At 37.7% G+C, this 19,442-nt stretch overlaps 1 protein-coding gene across 1 annotated transcript; it reads right to left on the minus strand.

The window, feature by feature from the left end:
• Window positions 1-270: 270 nt before the first annotated feature.
• LOC140951830 (protein CASP-like) lies at window positions 271-19,427 on the minus strand. Its single transcript, XM_073401182.1, has 28 exons — window positions 19,324-19,427; window positions 19,053-19,163; window positions 18,232-18,279; window positions 17,715-17,793; window positions 17,324-17,382; window positions 16,781-16,859; window positions 16,585-16,652; window positions 16,052-16,184; window positions 14,836-14,902; window positions 14,520-14,568; window positions 14,294-14,365; window positions 14,132-14,161; window positions 13,686-13,751; window positions 13,315-13,389; window positions 11,951-12,004; window positions 11,639-11,691; window positions 10,517-10,574; window positions 9,922-9,970; window positions 9,757-9,807; window positions 8,426-8,562; window positions 7,693-7,765; window positions 7,500-7,597; window positions 6,559-6,675; window positions 6,316-6,408; window positions 5,664-5,720; window positions 4,824-4,904; window positions 2,661-2,725; window positions 271-1,164 (listed from the first exon to the last, which is right to left on the minus strand). Exons 1-28 carry the CDS (start codon window positions 19,417-19,419, stop codon window positions 1,128-1,130), a joined length of 2,055 nt encoding a protein of 684 aa, XP_073257283.1. The 5' UTR covers window positions 19,420-19,427; the 3' UTR covers window positions 271-1,127.
• Between the last annotated feature and the right edge of the window lie 15 nt (window positions 19,428-19,442).

The raw sequence follows: 19,442 nt of genomic DNA on the forward strand, positions 1-19,442 counted from the left end.
TAAAATTTATATTGTATATCACAAGAGGAGCACCCAATAAAGCTGTGAAAAAAACAAAAAACAAAACCAAAAACAACAAAAAAAAAAACAAACGTAAAAACATAACAGAGAGAAACACAGGGTAAGGCTGGGAGTATTAAAGGAGAGAATTAGAATGTTCAGTTGCCATGTACAGATTAGAGACGTTTTGACTCTATCATCCTTCAATATTTTAGTGGTGACTGTTTCCGTTTCTGATTTATTCCGTACGATAACTCATCTGTAAAACAATTTCTTAACGTAGTGAAATTTATTTATTTGTATCTTTCTACAACACAACCCTAGAAAGTCGAAATTTTAAGGATTATTTTTATACACTGTACAGTTCAAAGTCACTATAACTCGAAAGCTTTCCCATAAAGCAAACCCTATTTCACCTTTTTACAAAATTAAAATCAAGTTTAGTATTTCACTCCAAAGATACAATTATTTTAGTCTAAATCTTTAAGTCTAGAAAGTAATGATGTTACTGTCCTACAGCAATAATACTGAGTGGAGAGGTGATAACTGTTCTTCAGCACTTTCACAACTATTTCAGAATGACTGCTTGGTTAAAAGGACGGTGTTCTATTTGACGCCTGTAAGTAAAGAAATGCATGAGTGACGCACCAAAACTCTACGTACTTGATCGCTTTTTATCCTTCCGTACTAAGAACTCGAAGCATTAATAAAGTCGATACATGAAAGCAGTAGCAAGAGAACAAAACGAGTGCAAACAAGAAAAGGTTACTTTTGAGTAACTTTTACAGAGGTTGTTTTTAAAAGGTAAGGAAGTGAAACAAAACTAAATCAAAACTTTTTAAAATTTAGGTGTGAACGGCTACTATTGACACGCAATAGAAAGCCCCTATATCTTGACACGTTCTAGGCAGTTTTATAATTCCCTTTTTTCCCCTTTTCATTTGTTACTTTTCTAGTCGGTGCTTTTATTCTACCGGTGACATGGTCAGTTAACGTTCTAACTTGTCGAGACTGAACTGCTGCCAGAGGTTTCTGTGTCCAGTAGGGGCATCGAGGAGATCACCTTCTCCCCCGACGGAGTGACGATGAGATACTCGCCTGTTGCCAACTAATACATATCTCAGTCATCATTGCCCATGAACTTCGTGCATGTGTTCAGCAAACCTGCAAACGAGAAATAAGAATGGCAATGTGCTATCAACCGCTGGGCATTTACTACACGAGTTTCGTTTTTATTATTTCGGGAGGTAAAAGTGATTTTAGGTGTTGCAGTGAGGTAGATGTGGAAGTGCTAATTTGGTTATGAAGGGATAGTGTAGTTACAGCGTGTTGAAATGAAGTGGTGGTTGTGAAAAGTCTTATCAACAGGCGAAAACATACATACTTGTACTTATTTTAAACGTTGTTACGTTTTTTGTTTAGGATTGTTTTTCGCTTATTTTTGATAATATTTGTATCGAGAGAACATGGATTAGGCCGAAAGTTCATTTAATATAGAGAAGGGGGTATGAAGATGTTGAGGGGGAGGGCTGTGTGTGTGCTCGGGAGCTTTGAAAAATCGGTGAGATTAAAGGGGAGGGCGTGAAATTTGGATATGGTGAACTTAGGGGCCTGATTACATGAGCCGGGCTCCCACGCTTTGCAGAAAACCCGGCACCTAAGTTAAACGCAACAAAAATCAACTCTGCGATTACATGACACCGAGCCAGCCCGGTTAGCTGCGATCCCAGTGTTGTGATGCCGGGATCCTGGGTGGAAATTTTCCAGGTAATCACGCTTGCCGGGCGGCCCGGCGAATCAATCAAGCGAAAAACAGGACAGCGGGTAACACACTGTTCATGCGCATTGCTTCCCGGATCATTTGATCAGGCCCTTACTGTTATTTGTATTGTCACGCAGTTTGCACGTGAAAGCTTTGGAATTTGCGGCTTTCGTGGTTCGTGTATGAGAGAATACGACTTATCTAATTAACCCAAGGGTTTAAAAAATAGAACGCGGTTTGCGCGTGAAGATGTTGCACTCTGCCCCTTTTACGCTTCGACCGTGAAAGAATGCAACTTGTTTACGAGATCATTTTGCTCAATAGGATTTTTAAGAAATCACCTTCTTTCCGAAAATATCCAATGTAATTATGCACCATTCAATGTTACCCTTAATTATCTCATGCACAAGATCATGGAATTTTGCGTGACATCTCCTTTGGCGCTCGACAACTGAGAGCAAAAATATTGTCAAACTCTTGGCAGTAAGCCAAACGATTCACACCGCGTGCTGCGAGGACGATTATTTGCCAAAGGGAAAATTTGAATTATTTAATAGTTTGTTTCACTCAGTGTACCTTGCTTTTCCAAAAAGTTTGTTCTCTAATGCAAATTTGTTTGACGTGCGTTATCTGTGGGACGTATGTAACGAAGATAAATGCTGTGTTGTGACACAGCGCGCGGCAGACATTTACGTCACTGCGCTTGTTTACTTGGCTTGTTCACGTGCGCACGTATTGCGTGCCTATTGCAACTTTTAAGTAAGAAAAGCGAACTCGATTACTCTATTTGGGCGACGCCCAAATGATAAGCGAAAAACTGACTGTGATGTAGAGTGGTAAGGGATGTCCTAGGCTGGCAACGGGGTGATAAAGGAGTGGTAAGTAATATGATAGTTACCTTTTTGCACACTCTGAGGCTACGTCCCGTTTGCACGATTCTGTGTAAGCCAACTTGTAAAGCACCTGTTTTAAACATGAAAGAGTCATGTAGTCAAGGCTTTGTCTCCCAAACTATACCGGTTTGCTTCGTTCAGATTATACCTTAAATCAAATGATACAATCGTAACTCAAGGAATTAAAAAATTTCGCTTTTCCACCTGAACGAAAATAACAACGCAGTAAGAGGTAGCACATACTCGTGCTAATTTAAATTTAAGACAAGAATCGCCGAAAGGCGATTTTTAACTGGGCTGCAAAGGGGCTTTTTTTTCTGAGGGGAGGGGGCGGCTATACACACTCAGGCTACCATAAAACCTTGTCGGCAACCATTGCATGCAACAGAATCTCATGTGAGACTGAAACATAAACTCATTCAGAACATTGTACCCTTTTGAAAGACTTTCGTAACCAAAAAAAAGGGTACCATTTTTAAGTGGGGGCTGTATAATAACTTTTAAATTCCACCATTATGAATAAAAATAAACAAGTTAGCCATTAATTCTAAACAGGAAAAAATTTGCATTATTTCCACGCACCCCTCCCCCAATCCCTCTGTGCCCCAAAATATAGCGTGACAGTATAACGTGACTAATTTGACGTAACCGGAAATTCCAAAAATTGTTGTCCTTCTACGAGCATAAAATGCGACAGACTGATCTGATTTACACTAGACAGAAATATTGTATTGTATGAAAACCAGAAGTATACTAAAACAGACAGTTAACTGCCCATTGATCCCGCCTGATCCAGGAGCCTCACTGACTGCACGGAGACTTTACTGCGCTTTTCACAAACATGCGAACTCTAAAGTTCAAAAGCCACCTTCACAATTGTGTTTATCGCTGCCGTCAATCATAATGACGATCACAAGTAACGAACCTTGAAACAGAGAAACACACAAAACGGATCGAAATCCACAAATCACAAACCATGACCTTTTGAACCCGTGAAGTAAAGTTTTGTTTCCTAAGAGGTCCGTTAAGATGATTGACAGCAGCGAAAAACGCAATCGTCGTTTGGGTTCTGAACTTCAGAATTCGCATGTTTGTGAAAAGTGCGATCCTAATTTGCGGTCCACAGTCTACATGAAAACGCACTATTTTTTCCACAAGATGAAAAGTATTCAGTTTTAAGATTTTCCTCACGGTATTTTTCTCTAACTTAAAGGAATAAAATCCTTTGCATTTTGAGACCTAAAAAAGTTTATTATTTTCCTCTAGTCGCTCTCTGTGAAGCTCCCGGATGGGATGTCCCGGAGAAGCTTTAAACTTGTGTGCGAAATTCTCAGAGTTCCTATTTTTGTCCGTCTCTTCTTTATCCTCAGTATCCGAAATTTAGACCTCCAAAGTGGCGTGTGTTGCATTAAATAGAAGGAAATATTTGAAGGAAAAGCCAGTCTTCTAACATGCCAAAGTTGTCACGTCCCTCGCTTACGGACGTGCGTCACATCAGGATTCATTTGCCATTCATCGGCAACTGAGTTGTTCGCTTCACTGACTATGACGGCTTACAATCAAGTCTTCAGCCATAGTGTCGTCAACTGGTGAAATACTTTGCTCATAAATTGTGCTTCTTAATTGCTCATGTACTACATCGATCGATAGTTCACGAAGCAGCCACGGCGTTCCAAACCTGACGCTCACAGTCATCTTTTCAGTCTTTTAGCGTGAACCTACCGTGAACGGCGTGTCGGTTTGAATGCAACGCAAGCATTTCTCTAGTTTCCCAGCGCCAACATCATCTAACTGACTTAAACTCGAACAATAAAAAAATTATAGAGTTACTCCCATGGTCGAATCGCTTCGAACAACGCAAATAGCCTTCCTCAGGTTCGCAACGCCTTGTGGGTTTTTCAGGGGAAGCGCAGACAAGGTACAAAAAGTATCCGAGGGTTCATGCAAGAGAAAATCCTATGAAACCATTTGTGAGAACATCGTTTCTACGTACCAGACCCTTGTGTTTTCCCTCCCCCGGATGACCACTTTTTGACACCGACGACCGAAACCCCATTTTATGACTGGGCTTGCCGGGCAGCCCAGTAATAAGTAAAGTAAAAAGGTTCTATCATCAGGATTCTTCAGAAATGCTACAATTGCAACCATTCGTAACGCGAACTACCTACCAAGAACACCATCAAATGGACAAGGAGTGTGTAGAAAAAGGCGATAGTCCTCGCCACCTTGTTTGACATAATAAAGCGACCCTAAAAGGAAAAAAATATATAATTAAACTAAATTGACTGAATAAGCCTCTCTGAATACAAATAAACCACTGCTTACGGAGACCTCCACAATAAGGACAATTCAACTGGTCAGAAGGATACTAAACTAAACATAGTTCCCCAGTCTAAGATAACTCTGCAATGCAGACACTTGTCTCTGCTCCTCGTGTGCCTGTATTAATTACTGTATTAATTGTCTACTGCGTTCAGTTATAAGGCGTAGTTTTCTTTGTCTAAATATGTCATTTTACCGGCAAACTGCTGGTCTCCAAACAATCAAAAGCAACTGGTAGTGTACAAAGAATACTGACTACTGAATCGTGATTGTAAAAAGTTTAACAAATAATAGGGCCATTTATACGACGAAAAATAAGACGCGTCTTACATAGGACGCGTCTTAACTAAGACGCGAACTTTTCGTATAAACGGCACATTTCGTCTAAAATAAGACGCGGCTTAGCTAAGACGCGTCTTATTTTAGAACAGCCCTTAACACCTGTTCTTTCACATGAAAACGAGTCAAGAACAGAAATAAGACGCGAACCATTTATACGAGCTGTTCTCGTCTTAGATAAGATATGCTTGTACAAATGGTACAGTTGGCGTCTTATTTAAGACGCGTCTTATGTAAGACGCGTCTAATTTTTCCTCGTATAAATGGCCCTAATATGTGTTTACTCAGGATCGAACCGTGATAGTACGTAATAAAGAGGCACTTACGTTCCACATAGAGTCACTTACCAGATTGAGAGTAACTTTTTCATGAGCACTAAGACCAAGGTATCTCTGTTGCTTTTCCTGGAAATAAGGAACCGAATTGCTGATCAATTAGTAACTTGAAAGCAATGTCAAGCGAACTGCCAGTACATTGTACGAGCATTTTGTTGACGAAAGTCATCAATGAAAGACTGTTAGTATTTCCAACAATAGTTTACGGAAACTGAACACACAATACACTTAAACATATATTACTTTCAACACCAAAAATAAGCCCTGACAGAATTGAAGAAACTTTTGACAGGTCAATAAACTTCAGCCAGGGTTCACTCAATACAAAACTCCATTATTCAATTTCTAGTACCAAGATTCTCAACTCGCAGCGTACGTTTGGGCCACCTGTGATAGCAAGTGCGGAGTCGTACAACCTACGAGAATATCGCTTATGCTAAAATTCACGCCGGAAACAAAACCTCTGCTAGCAAGCAGGGTATTTACTCTTTGAAGGCAGCAGGTAACCTTAAGGGAAAGAAAACATATTGAAAGAACCAGAAAATATCATTCTTCGGCCACACATAAACACTTTGCAGATGATAGCAAAGAACTGTAAAAGTTGGGTAAGAAATTTAAGTCTATAATTCAGCGAGGGTTATTGCATGCATACACTTCTACTTACCCGCTGATTAAAAGCTGAAAATGGATCCAGTCTTTGTTCGTATTGTGAGGAATATCTGCTTACCGCAGCTTCATCATCCCTACCGCTTGTACCCTGCGCCAAAGCAAAAATGAAGCGTTTTTATGTTAAAAACACAACGTCATCTACCAACTCTGAAGCTCATTATTTTTCAACTTTTTTCAAATGTAAGCACTGCTAACAATACCTTAAAATCTAGATTTCAATTACAACGAAGAAGATTACCTTTGACGGGTAGCTCTGGAGAAACTTGATTTTCTCGTACAATTTCACGTTGTCAGAGCGTAGGGTGTCCACTTCATTTTGTAAGACACTAATCTGTTGCTGGTTATGACGCAGTTGCTACAACAAAGAACAGAGGGTACAATACCGTAGTTTTAAAAACGTGTTTTACAGTACCAATACAATGTTTGAAATATCTCAGAGGAGCGGTTTTCTTTTATCAAGGGAGCCCAAAACATCTCGAACCGACTCTTTCCCGCTTTGGTCAACGTTGCTCGCTTTTGATTTCCCCCGCTTGTCAACAATAACCTGACTCTTCCAAAAAGCAAGCAGTTTGCAGACTAGCCCGCTACTTTCCTGCGCTTTTTTGTATCTGGATTCTAGTACTGTTGATGATCGTTTGAAACTCTTCTTTGACGTCATTTGGTAACTTCAAATTCCGGGCATACCACAAAACTACTGTACTTTCTCCAATCATACTCAAGCAAAACAAACAAAAAGAAAATGACCAGCGAGCTGTTTTTGCATTTTTCAGCCGCTTGTCCTTCAGGGCCGAGTTGTTCAAAGCTGGGTTAAGATAACCCAGGGTTAGTGCGAGATTTGAATTAAGATTTGAAAGCTTCAAAAGCATTTCAGTTTTAATTCTTTTTGTCTACAAGTTGATGATTAGAAGCTCTTGAAATAACAGAGAAAATTGTCCGAGAAAATGCTTTTGAACACAAGAAAAGGAAACTAGGGTTAAATTTAACGCCAGGTTAAGCGCTAATCGGCCTTCGAACAACTGGACCCTGTACTATATTGTTAAACACAAGGGCCAGTCATTGGCTCCTACTTGCAATTCACGGTCTTCTGTGAATTCTTAGTCATTTAAAAAATAACATGTCAACAAGACAAAAACAAACAAGCAAACTATTTAACTGAAGAGTGTAAAGAGAATAACTTACTGCTTCAAGCTCCATGTTCCTGACTTTAAATCTCTCTCTCTGGCTCGCCACGATGGGAAGAAGAGATTCCGTTGCCACATTCTCTCCTGTAAAACCAACTACAACAACAAAAAAGATATCAAATGGACATTTTTATTAAGGGATTACTAGAGAGACGAGATACCGCAAATATTATTACTCAAAACATCAGTACCTGTCGGTGCGCCCACGGCTTGCTGTACAGCGTTTGTAACAAGTTCTTTCTCTGAAGGAGGTCCGGCCTCACCCTGACAAAAACATATAATTACAATTAACTAAATTAAAATGAACGAATTCTAATCACAAATTGCAGCATTTCTGGCTGAACTGTATTCTAGGTGGCTACCCTAGCGGGCAAGAGGGGCTGATCCTCGAGGTTGCTCGTTTGTCTCCATACAAGGTGTAATCATTTGGTCATAAAATATAACAATATGCGCTGTTGACCGAGCATTTCGGTCAAGATGGTTGGACCGGGGGCCAATGTTGACCTCAAGCTTGGTCACTTTTGTTGTCCTTGCTTTTGATCTTGGTGCCATCTCCCGACCGCAAATTTGCAATTTATTCAGCGCTACAGCATCGTTCATTTCAACATCGTTTCTGAACGTCTTCCTTTGTCGACCGAATTCAAACCACTGACGATAAAACAAAGTTTTTTTAATGAGCCTAATGTCAAACGTTAGCTGAAATAAAAGGAATAAAACGGTACTTAAATTCCTGGTTCATTTTACAGCCAGCGAGTGCGCGTAATTCAATTAACGTTTTTACTTCAGATCTTCTCATTTCTACACCAATCATTAGGTCTTAGATCAACGTAGCTAAACAAATTGGAACTAAACTGCCCCCGCTCTTTTATCAGATTTCAACACAATTAATGGTCATTTTGAATATTTACAACCAAAAATTCTGACCTCCCCTTGGCCGCGGAATGCAGAAGGTAGTGCGTTTACACTCAATAGGTCTGTCTCTAGTTGAGTGATAAGCTCCTTCTGTTCCTTTACAGTGTTAACTGCCTCATTGTACTGAACTTGCAGATCAGAATAACGCCCTAAAGAAATAAACACAAAACAGGGAAAGTATGAGAGGCTATTCAAAACTTACTTACTCAAGCCGACCTCTGGATCGAGTCTTATGACAAAATCTTTCCACACATTGCTATCCAGCATTGCTGACCGATGCTGTCAAGACTGGTGTCCCTTTTGATGTTGTCGATATATGAGTCAATTGGCTCTCTTCCACCTTTCCTACAGATAATTACCATAACGCAGGTTTCGAAGCAATTTTGTTTGGCTGCCTTACACAATGAACAGCAAGGTGAAGGCCTGCACAGCTAGCGGTGTGGAGAAGTTTTTCTCACTGCCTTCTTCCCTCGCCCCCCACCCCCCCCCCCCCCCTTCCCATCGTTTTGTTTTTCCTCCACGGTTCAGCTTTTGCGCGGCTGAATCTCTTATTTTATCATAGTTATTACGAACCACAAAAGAAAAAACACAGCAAAACAACCGCCAGCTACGCAGGCTACTACACAGCTTTTTTAAAGTCACTTTTGGTAAGCGCTCATAGAGTTTTTCATTTCTCAAGTGTTGCTTCCCCAAAGCGATCGTTACAAAAATCCCCAAAGAAGTCCTTACAGTGCTCACTTGCTTGCAATCTGAAAATTTCTTTACGCGTTTTGAGTCAGCATGTCCTGCAAATAGCTAAGCAGATTGCAAAGCAAAGAGAACATGAAAAGATATAACACAGCAAAACAACCGCCAGTTACGCAGACTATTACACAGCTTTTTTTCAGTCACTGTTGGTGAGCACTATATAGATTTTCATTTGTCAATTGTTCCTTCTCCAAAGAGATCGTAACAAAAATTCCCAAAGGAGTCATAACAGTTCACACGCAAAGAGCTAAGCAGATTGCAAAGCAGAGAAAACACGAGAAGATACGTACCCAAATTTCAGAAGAAATCATAAAGAATGAAACAATTACATAAGCTGAATGCCGTTTTCAATGTACAACTTTTTTTTTTTTAGCTGACCATGAATATATTACAGTCATATGAACGAAAGCCTCAGGCTCCAAATCAGTCCATTGCACTATAAACAGTTTCTTTTATATTTCTGTTTTAACATCTTTCTCCGTATTTTCTGTTCTTAATATAAAAAGCGTCGAATATTGTAACGTAACATGGAATTAACAATTATTTGCTTGATATTTTAAGGCATAACAGCACATCTTTCCTAACTGAAATATTACCTGTCAAGTCGACATTCTCCACTTTAAGACTTGTATTCTCAGATTGAAGCCCTGAAAGAGTTGAAAAAATCACGTTTACAGTAAATGTCACTTACGAGTGAAAACCATCAAAATCGCACCTGACTTGTTGTTGGCAATTTTGCGCTAAAAAACACGCAGACTCACTTTTGTTCTTATCGAGAAGAAGCATCTCCAGAGACTTAGGAGTTGATTCCTAAAACACAAATCAAAGAACATCGTGATAATCACCCTGGATAACACATCATAGGTAGTCTGGGACAAGGCTCCGCAGTGGGGGAAAAAAGCCAAAAAAATAATAAAATAAAATAGGCGAGAGCCAAAAAAAATGGCGGGCGGCTGCTCGCGGATTATTATTTTCTGTTTTTCTCCGTTCTTTGCCTTTTCCCCCACTGCGGAGCCTGGTCCCAGGCTACATCTAAGGTTACACTAAGTACCAAGAGTAGATTAGTTTCGCCTGAGACAAAAAGCCGCGCAAAACATCTCAAGGTTGGTTACTTGATTGCTATTTCCAAAGGCCTCCAGTTTGTTTTTATCAGTGTTTATTGATTAACTAACCTGCAAATAGTATACCTTACTCTCCAATTATAAGCTACGCTTATGTCTTAAAAATGCTCCACAAAAACATAGAGAAGTTTAACTTTTTTATGGTGACATGGAAGAGGGCAGATTATGTATAATGAACAGAAAATGTGCCTTCCCAACCGTGTAAGGAATTATTTACACAATTACTCAAACATACCAGTCTTCCTTCCCCACTTTCACCCTCACTCGTGGAAAACTCAACTGACTTCAGAATACTGCAACAATTAACATAAACATGACAGATAAGAAGAAAAAGCGAAACGATCGAATGAAACACATATTTCTTAGGTCTTCCCTCTCTCACACCTCGACCAAGTTCTGTCGAAAATGCTTTTTGAAAGCCATTGGTGTTACTATTCAAATGAATCCTCTTTGGCAGAACTTTTGCAGAGTATTCATTATTTCTTAGGATTTCACAAAAAAAGAAATCTTAATTTTTCTATGGCCACCATTAGAATTGAAAGAGTTGATCGTATACAGTAAGAACTACAACGTTATGAAATGCAATTTATATAGCAGAAAATTGAGACAATCACTTCTGCCAGAGAACATACATGCAGAGTTGGGCTTATACTTTGGTCATGGTTGTTAGTGCTTTCGGCTACCTTAAGGCTCCGTCTACTCATTAGCTATATAACCTGCACGGGAAGCGCAAAAAAGAAGGAAAAGGGGATGAAAACGCTAATTCTCTTTAATTTCCTCTTCCTTCCCTATTTCTTTAGACACCTGCCACGCAGGCGACGCGTCTACCGCTTTCCTCCACACTGGAACAATACTAGCGAAACGTATAATATTTTGGTAAAATCCTGAGTGGATAAGTTCTTAAACGGGAAAACATTGGAGAGATTTAGATGCCACATTTACGGCAATTTGTACCACGTGACAAAGTTTTCCCTTTACTTGTCCTTTACTGTTCATTACGTCTACTAAAAAATTACTAGTTTCACACCAGTTTTATCCAAAAGAATTGTTTTGAGCTGTTTTTATCTGCTTACTTTCTATTTTGAAAAATTCTCAACTTGAATCTGACGTTTGCCGTCCACCAGCTTAGGACTCTGAACAGATAACTGCAATCAACTGGGGTTGAAGTGCAATAAATTTACACCTACCACCAATTTATTAATAACAAGGCATACATATAAGCTGGTGGGCTGCGGTCAAGGCCATCCTATGACAGATGCCCTTCATTTTTGTCAAGTAAATCGCTTCAATGTTCAAAACGTCACTTCACAAGGATACAAAACGCTACTAGAAAGTTACTTTCAAGTGCAAACTTAACCTTAGTTCTCTTTTGATTTCTTCATAGTCACTCTGTCCGTCAAGCTTCGTCTCCTGAAGAGAATAAAAAGAAGATAAAACAAGTCAACGGATTTATACTAGAAAAAATACAGAAAAATATTTTGAGCAAAGAGTTACCTTTCGTTTCCAAACCAAAACTTGAAAGACATCAGGAAATATGCAGTTGCACATTCATTAAATAACGTGAAATAGTGAGACTGGAAAACTGACAACTTTCTGTACAATAAAATTACGTGAACTACCAATAGTAAACAACAGAGTGAATTAAAGAAATAATGAAACAAGGCTGTACCATTTGCTGAAGAGCAGTCGTTTTACTTGCTAGAAGGTCCTCTAACCTGCTGACCTGTCAATAAAATACATTTCTCTTACTAAACGATAATGTAAGTTACAGACCGCTCTCTTCATTGATTATGCGGCCACTCCAGGGTTCTCCAGAATTAGAAGGAGAAAAACATAAACTAGGCGGCAAATCATCAGGCTCTAGTTGTTCACAAGGTGGATAACGCTATCCATCTTTTGAACAACCCGGGCCAGATTGAAAGGTGCATCTTGCACATGGTGGAACTATGTTTAGGGGTAGGTGTGAGAAGGAGGTTACCCCCTATCATTGTCGAAGTCCAGGCACCTACCCTAGGGAAAATTCTTATCTGTGTTTTTTTTTTTTTATAAAGTGCATTCCAATGCATTTTAGCGACCAGGGAAAGAAATTTAAGCCATTATGATGACTTTTATTATCCCACATTTTGCATCTACCGAACAAAAGTATTGGTAACCAAAGTAACGTGAAATATGATGGATTTATTGTCTCACTTAGCCCACAAGAAAAATTATTTACTGTATTTTCTGTATAAAAGTGATGCCTGATCTGCATCAACTAGTCAGCGACTTTAGCTGGTTGCCAGAGCTTCTGGAGAACCCTGACACTCCCCTCTGTAAATAATCTGCTTTTAAGAAGCCTGCTATTAAACTACCTTTTTTAGTTTCCTCCTCTACAAGAAAAAAGGTTCTATATTATATATGACAAGAGTTGCCAACATTCAGAGCTGCAAATAACAGTTAGTCATCAGACCATGTCCCAAAAAACATGTTCATGTCCGACAAAATCTTACCCGCAGTTGGACTTGACTACCAGGCCCCAGTTGTTCAAAAGCTGGATAGTACTATCCAGTGGATAAATCACTACCCAGTGGATAAATATTAGGGAAACCAATCGCATTATCCAGTGGATTGAGATTTATCTGGTGGATAGCGTTATCTACCTTTTGAAAAACTGGGACCAGACAGATCAAAATAATGCCAGTAAAAAACATTTTGAAGCTGACTGAACATATGCATAGCATTTAAAATAATAATTTATAAAAATTTGATGAAATGTATGAGCAACAACGCTTCTGAATTGTCTGAAATTCAATATAATGGCGACTTGATCTGCACATTTACAGCTCTAATATTACTTCAAGATGAGAAATTACAATTTAGAATAGGACAGTTTCAGTCAGGCTATGATATGTATCCATGGACACAATAGTAACCAACAAGCATCTTAGCCTTGAGCTTGTAGGATGGAGTAGGAGAGGTTATTCAAAAGAGCAAGCAGTCTCTTCACCACCCCTGCCCCCAGATCATTAAAGACATACAGAGCTTGCACTCTACCTCATTTGCTCCAGATTCTTTTAATCTGCTCTGCATCACTTGTAACTGCTGCACATCACTTACTAGTTGGGATATCTGAATAAACAGGAAAACAAAATAATATGGTAAACGCAGACTTAAAAAATGAAATGCAGAAAACTGTAGTGAGGCTTTCCATTCAATCTAGATTTAGAATGTCAACACTTTAACCACACAGTGATGTGCTAAGGCCACACCTATACAGAGCATGGTTCCAAATGTAGACCTGAAATGAAGGCATCAACCTCACGGCTCTCCTACAGTAAGTTATTTTTAATTAGTAAAGAAATGAGATTTTGGCAATCTGCAATAAAAAAATGCTATTATCTAATACTTCTTTTTTACAAACTCACCTGTCTCTCTTTGGCTGCTAGTTCATGTTCCAAGCTTGAGCGTGAGAGTGCATCTATTGTCTCAGTCTAAAGTCAAAAGGAAAAAATTAGCAGAGTATAAAAAAATATATACAAAGCAGTACTCAGACTTTCCTACATATACAGTATGCATGAAGAAGACTACCCTTCACACAATAAAGACAACAAAACGGTAGAATGAGATTCAAGTTATAAATCTGAAAAGTATGACCAAAACGGTGATGAATGGATACCTCTTGGATGGATGACAGGTGGGTGGATTGGAAGAATGGATAAAATGAATCACACAAGAACGTACGAGCAAGCTTGTTTTAGTAATGGGATGGCATTGGAATGAGCAGATGGATTATACTAAAACGTGGGTTTATTGGCAATAAAATGATTGATTTATAAAATGTTTGATAGACAAATAAATAAATAACTCTTACCATATTTGGTCTTTGCACATCACCAATATTCTGGAACAAATGAAACAACAATCACTACTACTACAAAGCAGTATATATTCACTCGAAGTGAAAATAAACTGTTACACCCCCCCCCCCCCACCAAAAAAAAAAAATAAAAAATAAGCGAACTTCAGAGCTAACCTGTAATGCATTCTGTGTAGAAAGAAGCTCTTCTTGCAAAGATTCAACTTGACGTTCTGCACTTGATGCCCTCTTATGGAAATAAAACCCAAAAAATCTTACTAGATATATTTTAAAATGAAAACTACTTTAAAATTCTATATCTTGCAAAGCTCTGTAAAAAATAATTTAAGGTGATAACTTTCAAAAAATACTCCCCATGGAAAAGAATTCAGAAGCACCACACCTGATTTGCCCTTTCTACATCTGCTTCCAAAATTTCAATCTCTGAAGACCTAAACACAAAATGAGATAAAAACATACAAGTGCTGCAGAAAGGTATCTCAATACACATTGAACACTGTAACTCACAGAACAATGGAGGCAAATCAAGATCCCTCCTCACCCCCCCTAAATGCATCTATATATCAGACTAAAACCACTTTTATTACTGGTACATATACTTTGGTTTGAAACAGAAATTGTTATTTATGACAATCACTAATCAAAAAGCTAGCTATTAAATAGAAGTAAACTGTTACTAGGGCACTAAACTACAGTACCTCGCGGCAGCCATTTCATCAAACTTGGCTTTAACATCAAACAGTTCTGACTGAGTACTGTCCAGTGCTGTAAAATAAACAAATTTACCCACTGAAAAGACCATTTCAATGTTTTAGTGTAGTTGTTACACAGTTAAACTCTAATAACCTTCTACCTAAGTTTTTAAGAGCCTACAGAGGTTCTTTTGCAGAATATGGAGAGGCTGAGAATGAAAAAGATACCTTTTGTATCCTTGCAATGAAAAATCTCCAATAATAACAGTTATTTATTAAGTATCATGATAAAAAGAACAATATATATACATGTAGATCAGTTATTACTATTAAATTTTTCTACTGATGTGCACTCAAAACTAATCAAAATTTATTTCGAATAAAAATGTAAATTAAAAAAAATCAGAAAATTTCCTTATTAGATTGGAATGACAATCAAAATCAGAGGTGAGATCAAAACATATTGGAGGACCTTTTCTTTGTGAATTGGTTTTGTCAAGTCCAACAAGCAGGTGTTGAATAAAGTGAACCGTTGCTATGGACATCTCAAACGTAATCATTATTATTATTGGCCAGGTGAGGTTTTTAACTTTTCAAAAACCTATTGCTTGAATGTTAATCCATAGTTAATTAACACTGAGTGATACAGAGAAGAAAGTCAAAAGAATAATGTTGACCAGTCGAGAGCAGGGTTACCTCTATCAACTCAAAATTAGTATGGACCATTTATGTACCAGCGTGCAAAGAAGGTAGTGTCCAATAGCCCGGGGCCCAGTGGATTTTGCTATCGCGCTAGTGAATTCTGTTCTTATCTTGCCCAGTGGGTAAGTGAAGTTTTTTGAGGAATTCAAATTACAGAAGTAGTGTGAAATCAATTCTTCTCATCAAAATGTTTTTGGGGCTAGTTGAAATGACATTTGGGCTAGTATATGCTAGCTTCAGCTTTCCCGAATGGCAAGCTTTAAAAATGACTTTCTTTGCACCCTGTGTACCTTGGTGTAGAACTAAAAAACTGTCTTTGTTAATTAAGATAACAACAACAACAACAACTGTACAATCAGGGCATGGCTTCCATATATCCTGGTACCCGAGTCCTGGTATTCCTTTCCACTACATGCCCAACACTATCACTGAATAAAATAATGTTACATAAAAATAAATTACATGAAATAAACAATGCTCAGTTAAAGTTGTGGAGAGTATTGTAAAGGTTCAAACTTACCAGCCTGGAGAGTCACTGCCTTGTGCTCTGCTTCTCCCAGTTTTTTAGCCACAGAAACCTGCTTTTCTTGCAGTGCCCTCTCTTTATCAGAAAACATCTTTTGTATGTCTTTCTCCTTTTCTTTCACTCGTGCCTACAATTTACATTTAATAGATGTCTGATAATATGTCACTGAAAACCCCTATGTATGTATGTACATGTATGTATATATAATAAGAATGATTATGATGAATATTCAAGTAAATTCCTTCTGTTAGCAGTTACATTCCTTTGCTGAAGCACTTTTCTAAATTCTTCTAGCCAATTAAGAGCTACCATTATTGGCAGGTCTAGGAGCCACTGCAATTATTAACTATAGAGCTCTTCGTAATTTTTAGGGCTCCTCAATCCAAAATTAATGGTTGATCACCATATTTCACACCCAAAACCCCTCTACAAAACAGAACCTTTGTGTAAAAGGTTAAGCCCAGTGTAGTCAAAAAGAGTATTTCACATTTACTAGCTTTACCAAAATACTGGTACTCATACATTACCTGTACTCTGTCTTCGATTTTCTCCTCATATTCTCTTAGCTTCTCTTTCAGTCTGTTAATAGTCACCTCTATCAGGCAAAATAAACCACATGAAAGTTATCTATGATCATTCAACTGAAAAGCTATGGATTGAAAATATAATTACTTGTACAAAATTTATCACTTTTTACACCAGTTATTAAAAAAAGAATATTACCTTGATTTTTCACCTCAGCAAATTCTGTATTATATTCATCTAATGTTTCTCTTAGCTGTTTATTTTCAATCTCATAGTCCTACAGACAAACGAATCATGAAAGTAATATTTCACATCTTCTGCTAATAAAGTAGAAACAAGTAACTGCTGGACTGAAAATTTAATATAAAGGTATTGTTTCAAATTATTTTCTAGTTATAAACAATATACAGTTAACGGGATGTAGACAACAACTTATTGAAACTTGTGTACACTCAAGATTACATGTACACTGTACACTAACATACACCCCATAGAGAATAACTGATAAACTGATTACATGTACCAGTGTACAGACAGATTTAAAAGGACAAATGAAGTAGTTTTCCATTTTCAGGTGAAAACAAGGAAATCTACAAGGCTCTCTTCTGCTACAGTTGTAAAAGGTTCAGTGTATTATAACTGATAAAAACAACGTAGTAATTAAAAATCAATATAAGGCCATCATTGAGGAGTTCGACTGGCCATGGTTCTCCATATACAAAGAACACTCAAACAAGATACCTGAAGTTTAGCAACTTTTTGTTGTTGAATGACAGACTGCTCAAGTAGTGGTAATGGATCTGAAAAAATTCAAAAAAACATACAAAATACTTATTTTGGTAAAGAAAAAAAAAGTTAAAATTATATCTACCCTCATTCCTTTCTGTTAGCCATAACAGATGGAAGGTCAACAACAACAACAATGTATAATTTATTAACAACAGCATACTGTATGCCCCGCAAATAGCTATCACGCTAATCTAGGCAGGACAAGACATTAGACAAAGGTGATATTTAATTGCATGTTAAAAAAGGAAAGAAATACAATAAAATACAGAAAGCTGCTGTAATGCTGTACAATCATGATGAAAACAGTTCACACAATCTTCTGATAAGTAATAACTCACTTTACCTGGGACATCTACCAGTTTCTTGTAAATTGAAAGAAAGGCAGTCTCAGATGCTTTGCTTCTTTTCGAAAGGGCATCAATCTAAATAGGAGGGAAATAGTAAAATCAGTAAAAGGTTAGTTTTCAAATGAATGGCTCAAATATATAATTATTAATTTTCATCTGGGAAAACAAATTGTAGCTATATTCATGGCTAAAAGTTTTTGCCACAGAATTTTTAACCACCAGTTAGTTTAAGAAATAAGAGAAAATCAAATAACTTTAGCTGTTGTTCACTAAATTGCTCTCTTTGTTGGCATCAAGCAAATTCTGAGAATTTCATGTCTTTTTTTTCTTACATTTTTGAGTCTGTTGTGATCACTCAATTGAAAATAAACTTGGTGTTCTCACTGTTTATTCACTACCATTCAACTGAACATCCATGTAAACCTATGTTTTATTAGAACTCAATAAAACAAGAATTTGCAATTTAAGTGTGCAATAATTATAAGCTTGTAAAGAAAGTTATATGATTATAACCTCAGCTTGGAAGCTCTTTAAAAGTGGTGCAACTTTTTTCCTGATTTCCTGCAAAAATTGAAACACATGCAAAATCCATAGTGTTAAGTTTGATTGTTAATCAGATACATCCTGGGATTTGCAGTTCCTGGTAACTTTAAGTATTTTTCACAAGCAAAGGGTTCTCCTTAATGCACCAGTCATTTAAAGCCTGCAGAGCCTCCAGAAGACTTTAAATATGATTTGAAATGTTTTGCTCTCTCGCATTTTGTGACTTCAAGTTGTAAAGTCTTCAAATAGCCGTAATTTTCTGAGGGTTTTAAATGACAGCTGCATAATGTTTTAAGGGCCTGTTTATATCAGGTGAGCCAGCCCAGTTAGCCAGGCTGGACTGCTTTACCGGGCTGGCTTGGCTAATGCCTTGTTTCCTCTCAAAACAGTTGCCTTGTGTTTATAATTTGGGAAAACAATCGCTATATTCCCAAATAAAGCAGTCTTTTTTTAACAAGGAAATTTGGTGACCCATATGGGAGAGGAGGAGATTAGTGCCGAATTTTGGAGACTCCTGGATAATCTGTGAGAATTGGCATGATAAAATATGCATCTCAGGAAGTAAGGGTCCATCTCCATATTGCTTATTATATATACCCTTGCACTAAACAAACCCTTTCAATTAACAACGGTTTGTCAATGAATGTCAGGATTCTGGGAATGAGGCAGCATATGTAATTCAACTGTTTTTCAGAATATCTTAAAACAATTTTTTTCCAGGTACAGATGAATAAATAAATAAATAAATAAATTACTACGAAATTTATAAACGTAACTAAAATTTGTCTTACCTCGGGTGTATTCTTTTTAAAATCACGGCTAAGCTCAACAAGCTTCTTTCTAGAAATATCTGATCCATCTTGGCGCTCTGCAAGCTCTGCTGCGGTTGTATCTAACGATTTCTATCGATTACAAGAGAACTTATTTACAAACTGCAGACTACCATGAATAAATCGTGCACATCCTCAAACCTAACACACAGCATGCATTTCCATTATCCTTTTCAAGAATATAGCACAATCTTGACAGCAATATCTGAAAAAATCTACTTTGATCACTTACCTGAAGCTCTGGAAGCGAAAATTCTTTCCAAAAATTTCTCATAGAAACGAACGATGAAGCCGCCATCTTTGTTTTTGATCGCCAACTTGGCGTCATGCGCAATGGTTGCATTATGTCAC

Source organism: Porites lutea, chromosome 11 (genome assembly GCF_958299795.1).
Source record: "Porites lutea chromosome 11, jaPorLute2.1, whole genome shotgun sequence".
In the NCBI taxonomy this organism is placed as follows: Eukaryota; Metazoa; Cnidaria; class Anthozoa; order Scleractinia; family Poritidae; genus Porites; species Porites lutea.